The sequence below is a fragment of the Oratosquilla oratoria genome, chromosome 34 (assembly GCF_046742065.1).
Source record: "Oratosquilla oratoria isolate Oo_2021 chromosome 34, ASM4674206v1, whole genome shotgun sequence".
Classification (NCBI taxonomy): Eukaryota; Metazoa; Arthropoda; class Malacostraca; order Stomatopoda; family Squillidae; genus Oratosquilla; species Oratosquilla oratoria.
The window spans coordinates 26,934,504-26,942,003 of NC_134810.1; the positions used below are offsets into that span (position 1 = coordinate 26,934,504).

The 7,500-nt window shown below is 39.4% G+C and overlaps 1 protein-coding gene across 1 annotated transcript in view; it reads right to left on the minus strand.

The window, feature by feature from the left end:
• The window catches only part of LOC143018418 (uncharacterized), a 187,018-nt gene extending 181,396 nt beyond the window's left edge, over positions 1-5,622 (minus strand). Inside the window, exon 1 of the mRNA XM_076173776.1 lies at positions 2,919-5,622. Coding sequence (XP_076029891.1) covers positions 3,059-5,587 — 2,529 coding nt within the window. The 5' untranslated portion in view covers positions 5,588-5,622 and the 3' untranslated portion in view covers positions 2,919-3,058. The remainder of the gene's footprint in view (positions 1-2,918) is intronic.
• Between the last annotated feature and the right edge of the window lie 1,878 nt (positions 5,623-7,500).

Consider the following 7,500-nt stretch of genomic DNA (forward strand, 5'->3'; position numbering starts at 1 on the left):
ACTACTACTACTACTATTACTACTATTACTACTAATATTGCTACTTCTATTACTACTACCACTACTACTACTACTACTACTATTACTATTAGTACTGTTACTATTACTACTATTACTACTACTAATACTACTACTACTATTATTACTATTTCTTCTACTATTACTACTACTATTACTACTACTACTAGTACTACAATTACTATTACTGCTATTACTACTACTACTATGACTACTACTACTACTATTACTACTACTACTATTACTACCTCTATTACAATACTACTATTACTACTACTACTATTACTACTACTACTATTACTTTTACTATTACTACTACTACTATTACTACTAGTACGATTACTTTTACTACAATTACTGCTACTACTATTACTACTACTACTATTACTACTATTACCACTATAACTACTACTATTACTAATACTACTACTACTATTACTACTACTATTACTTCTACTCTTATTATTGTTACTATTACTACTACTATTACTATTACTACTACTACTACTATTACTACTACTACTATTACTACTACTACTATTACTACTACTATTACTACTACTATTACTACTACTACTATTACTACTATTACTACTACTATTACTAATACCACTATTTCTACTACTATTACTACTATTACCACTATTACTACTACTATTACTACTACTATTACTAGTACTATTACTATTACTACTACTATTATTTCTACTATTACTATTACTACTACTACTACTAATACTACTATTATTACTAATACTATTACTACTACTACTACTATTACTACTACTACTATTACTACTACTATTATTACTATTACTACTACTACTATTACTAGTACCACTATTACTACTACTACTACTACTATTACTACTACTACTATTACTAATACTATTACTACTACTACCACTATTAGTACTACTACTATTACTACTACTACTACTACTTTTACTACTACTACTATTACTACTACTATTACTACTACTACTACTATTACTACTACTATTACTACTACTACTACTACTACTATTACTACTACTACTATTATTACTGGTATTACTACTACCATTACTACTACTACTACTACTACTATTACTACTATTACTATTGCTACTATTACTATTACTACTACTACTATTACTACTATTACTACTGCTATTACTATTACCACTAATACTATTATTACTACTACTACTATTACTATTACTACTACTACTACTATTACTACTACTACTACTACTATTACTATTACTACTACTATTACTACTACTACTATTACTACTAGTACTACTATTACTACTACTATTACTTCTATTATTACTACTACTTCTATTACTACTTCTATTACTACTACTATGATTACTACTAATATTATTAGTATTACTACTACTCTTAGTACTGCAAATACTCCTACTACTACTACTACTATTACTACTACTACTGCTACTATTACTCTTACTACTATTACTACTACTACTACTATTGCTACTACTACTTTTACTACTGTTACTACTATTACTACTACTACTACTACGATTACTACTACTCTTACTACTTCTATTACTACTAATATTACTACTATTACTACTACTGTTACTACTACTTTTACTATTACTACTACTATTAGTACTACTACCACTACTATTACTATTACTACTATTATTACTACTATTACCACTATTACTACTATTGCTATTACTAATATTACTACTACTGCTATTACTAATACTAATATTACTATTACTGTTATTACTATTACTACTATTGATATTACTACTATTACTATGACTAGTATTACTACTACTAGTATTACTACTACTATTACTATTACTAGTATTACTACTACTACTATTACTACTACTATTACTACTACTACTACTGCTATTATTACTACTATTACTACTACTACTATTACTATTACTACTATTACTACTATTACTACTACTACTATTACTACTACAACTATTACTACTACTATTACAACTACTACTATTACTACTACTATTACTATTATTACTACTACTACTTCTGTTATTGCTACTATTACTACTACTATTACTACTACTATTACTACTACTACTACTATTACTATTACTACTACTAGTATTACTACTACTATTACTACTACTACTACTACTATTACTAATTTTACTACTATTATTACTACTACTTTCACTATTACTACTACTACTATAACTATTATTTTTACTACTATTACTACTACTACTATTACTGTTATTACTACTACTACTATCACTACTACTAGTATTACTACTACTACTATTACTACTACTACTATTATTACTACTACTATTGCTACTACTACTACTACTATTGCTACTACTACTATTACTATTACTACTACTACTACTATTACTTTTTTTTTTTAATACGACCTCCATCATATTGGAACTGTGTGGTGGAAGCAGCTGGGTCTGTCGTCCACACAGTTCATTGGCTCCTCTCCTGTCAATGACTGTGGACGAGGACCCTATTATTACTACTACTACTACTATTACTACTACTACTACTACTATTATTACAACTACTATTACTAGCATTACTATAACTACTACTTTTACTACTACTACTATTACTACTATTACTATTACTACTATTACTATTACTACTACTACTATTACTACTACTACTATTATTAATACTACTACTACTATAACTACTACTAATATTACTACTACTACTACTATTATTACTACTACTACTACTATTACTACTACTATAACTACTACTACTATTACTACTACTTTTACTACTACTACTACTACTATTACTACTACTAGTATTACTACTAGTATTTCTACTACTTCTATTACTATTACTACTATTACTACTACTACTACTATTACTACTACTACTATTACTACTACTACTACTACTACTACTACGACCTCCATCCTCGTGGAACTGTGTGGTGGAAGCAGCAGGATCTGTCTCCCACAGACACAGTTCATTGGCCCCTCTCCCGCCAATGACTGTGGTCGACAACCCTTTTATCTGTGGATTTAATTTTTATTAACAATGCCTAATACAAAAGTTCATTTATCCTACTGTCAACCACCGTCTGCTCAAAATCTAGGTTTTGTATATGTGCCGATTTGGGCGGTGGGGACCTTGTACCTCTCAGGCATAGGAGGGCTGATCTTAGGAGTGAGAATGACAGTCTACATCTCATCCATGAAACAATGCTGCTTTTGGGTTGTTGTTTCTTTTCAGCCATTACCTCTGCCAGCCGAGCGTAGAATGCCTTTGCTCTAGGACCCATCCCACTTGAGGTCGTAAAGGTTATAGGAGTGAATGAGCCCTGGTCTACATTCTGTATACGCTCTTCGTACATCCTGATCTTCTCATGCTCGTTCCGGAAGTGAGATGCCTCAATAGTTAGGTTGTTGTAGCAGGGGGCCATCGGATCAAATATTCGCATGTCAAAGAAAGCCAATTGTCCCCGTGTCCAGAAACCTCTTGCGCTGACATCCACTCTTGCTTCATCTGATGTGTTGGACGTGCGGTATCTGAAGTTCTCCCCTCCTAGTGGAAGTAATGTTGGTTCGATAGTCACATCCTTGCACACCTCCTGAAGCATTTGGGCAGTGAGATCTCTTACCTCATCATGTCGCATGCAAATGAATCCACCCTGCTTGCATATCATCGCATGGTCCGGAGTAAACTGTGCACCACAGGAGCATCTGTTAGGCAGCCCTCCCAATGGCCATCCATACCTTAGGGCAATGGCATCCGTGAATTCTCTTTTGTTTAAGGTGAATCCCTTTGCCCTGATTGGTAGTGCTGTCAGCCAATTGGACGCCCCAACTTCCTGCGCCAATGATATCTTTCTTTTCATACAATTCGATACCCGAGCTAGAAGTGCTTGAAGTTCCTCCTTCTGCCTCTCCTCCCTTCCCTTTGAAATGTTTCTTCTAATTTCTCTGATCTCCTCCATGTTAGTCTCCTTCCGTTGATCTTGTGACACGATGTTGTTTGTCAGGGAGGACGTGAGTTTCATAGAGTTTTGGTGTTCTATTTTGGCTAGGTTTAGCGGGTTGGAGATGCCTAGCCCTCCCATTCTAGGTGGAAGTTCAATGAGTTTTCTTTCCTCTTCGTTTAATGTCCGTCCGTTGGTGATGACCGGTACTAGCTCGTTTCTAATGGCTTCTTCAAGGGGTCCTAACAGGTCGGTGATGTTCGGTACCGTCCTTAATATGTAGTTCCACTTATGTTTAACCCCATATATGAATGCGGCATATGCCGCCTGCGGTTCGGTCTTTGCAAAGTTAGCTAGGAGCCTAACTTCCGCTACCCAATCGTTAACTTTCTTTTCAATATATTGCTTTTTAAAGGATTCTGAGCCGATCACTGCACCGAGATGTCTTTCCCCGTCTTTTGTTACCTTCACTTCACTGTTCTCAAAGAGGATTTTGGCATTGTCAAAGTGCTCTGGTTTCACTATGAGGACAGACTTCTTTGCATTCGGAATGTAACCCAAGCCCGGGCCGTGTGCCAACACCAGATCCCACCACTTTTTTAGGTCAGCTACTTTTCCTGCCCCCGTGAGATCATCTGCATATGCTACCTGTTTGACCATGGTGTCCTCATATTGTATCTTCTGTTGCAGGTGCATAAGACCGAGCGCGTACATAGCCATGGCCACCGGGTCTCCCTGAGTGGTTCCTTCCGCGGATTTGATGATCTCCACTTTAGTTTCTTTTTTCTCAAACCTGTTGGTGACAAATAGGTTTGCAGGTTCTCTGTATGTGTTCTCCACATACCTGGCCAAAATTGGGCATTTAATTTTGATGTTGTGTATTGTAGCCTCTCTATTCAAGTTGTTGAATGCGTTTGATGCATCGACTAATAGGACTGCTTCGCATTCCGGTTCCTCGAATATTTTCCTCATGGCGTGGACTGCTGCCTCGGAACCCGCCTGTTGCCCCGCGCACACCTGCAGGTTGCCAGCCGCTTCTCGCACCTCATCCTTCGCGACTTCCATGATGGCTTTTCCTACTATTCTTCGCAGCACCTCGCCTATACCAATCGGACGACAGCCAGGTTTCTTATCCAGCGGGATAAGTCTGCACGCTGTGTATGCCTCCAAGTGCTGGCAGTCCTCAGTCGCCAGTTTCTTTGCCAAACCAGCGATGGCCTCCTGCAGACTCCCCGCTGCCGTTCCAAATAGGCTGGTGCTAAGGAGACATTTCCATCCAGACGCATCTAGGCCCGATGGTCCCGCCGCTCCCTGGGTGTGTAGAGCATGGTTCCAGATCCTTCCTCTTGTGATGCTGTCAAAGACTACCTCGTGGGGTGGAAGGTAGTCGCCACTGAATTTAGACTCCAGGTTTGCTGGTCTTGCTTTTGGGTGTTTTTCTTTCAGGATCTTTAGCGTTTCCTCGTTTAGGGATAGAACTCCAGGATCTTCACTCTCCCCTGCGAGCGACCTCATGGCAGCCGCGACCTTTCCATGCCTCATCTTATCTGCAAAGTTTCTGGCTTTGTCTTCTAGATTTTTCTTTCTGTTGACACCCTTGTAGAGTTTACCTTGGATGGCCTCTGCTTCCATCAACAGTTGCTCCACTTCTCCCTTTTCCCACTTTTCCATCCTCCGTTGCAATGCCTGGACATTCTCAGAGTGCTTAGATTTTCTGTGGGTCCTCTGACATGTAAGGTGTGGAAGGATAGCTAGTGTTTTGAATACCATCGGGGCGTAGGGAGATGAATTTATATAGGCCTATGGATGTATTGCATTTAGGCGGGGTGAAGAGGTTTCCTGGAGAGAAGGCAAGTATCCTGTTGTAGGCGTCGTTCAGCCACTCCTTAGCCCTGGGCTGCTGCCATGTCTGCCAGAACCTGCCCTCCTCTCTCTCACCCTGCTGTTCTTGATGACGTGGGCTTTCGCCCACCGGCCTCACGTTCGTGGGATCACTTCCCTCTTCTACGTCTCTCTCACTCACAAGACCACTACCCACGTTCATCTCTATCGCCTCGCTCCCATCATTCACATTCCCCACATCTCCCAGTTGATCACTTCTTGCCTCCGGCGGTTGTTGCTCCCCTTGATTTCTGCATTCCCCTCCTCTTCTGCAGTTTGTGCATTTCCTTCCATTTTTTACGCAAACGCATTGCCTGCAATTTTGCTGTGCAGATGAACAAACACAGCATGTTTTGCCGACCATCTTGGGTGGGACTCCTAGTCCTTGGCTGACTAAGATGGACAGTGCTAGATTCCCCAGTCTTCACCTGTGCCAGCCCCAGGGCCCAGCCTCTGTGGTAATTTAATCACTTCAAATTGACATTCTCTGTTCGTCCACTGGCTTATTATCCAGTTCTCACATGATAGATCACAATTTCCCCTCATGTTTATCTGAGAGAACACATGCAGGTCTGAGATAGAGCGTGGGATATATATAGATGCAAACACACATACACACATATGCATACATACACACATACACACACACATATGTATACATATATATAAATACATACATATATACATACACATACACACATACATATATATACACACACACAGATACACAAATATATATATATACATATATATAAATAACATGGAAAAGAGGGGTGAGAGAGGTAGGGGTGCCCTCGAATGCAGCTGCGCATATATGATGCAGGGGGCAGCTATGGGAAGAAAGCCAGGGCGTGAGATATGATGGTATTTACGTATGATGGATACAGATTCAGGAGGAGGAGGAGAGAAACGCTAAGGGAAGTAAAGCAACAGGAAGGAGGGGGAGGATGGGGAAGACTGGGGAGGGAGATGGGAGAGGGGGATCATGAGGGGAGTAAAAGGAGATGAGTAATAGGAGGGAATGAGAGAGCAGGGGGAGTAGGAGGAGGTGGGTAGTAGGAGGGGATGAGAGAGTAGGAGACAGCGTAAAGGAGAGAGGAAGGGAGAGATAGATAGATAGATAGACAGATAGATAGATAGACAGATAGATAGATAGATAGCGAGAAGGAAAGAGAGAGAAAGAGAGATAGAGAGAGAGCGTCAAAGACAGAGGGATAAAGGGGGAGAATTTTGAGGGAGAAATAGTAAGGATGATAGAGGTAGATGAAGAGAAAGAGGAGGCAAAATAGATAGATATATAGAGAGAGAGATAGAGAGAGAGAGAGAGAGAGAGAGAGAGAGAGAGAGAGAGAGAGAGAGAGAGAGAGAGAGAGAGAGAGAGAGGGAGAGAGAGAGAGAGAGAGAGGGAGAGAGGGAGAGAGAGAGAAAGAGAGAGAGAGAGAGATAGAGAGAGTGTCAAAGACAGAGAGACGGAGGGGGGAGAATTTTTTAGGGAGAGATAGTAAGGATGATAGAGGTAGATGAAGATAAAGAGGAGGCAAGAGAAAGAGAAAGAGAGAGGAAAAGGGAGATAGACGGATGAAGAGAGAGAGAGAGAGAGAGAGAGAGAGAGAGAGAGAGAGAGAGAGAGAGAGAGAGAGAGAGAGAGAGAGATAGTAAGAGGA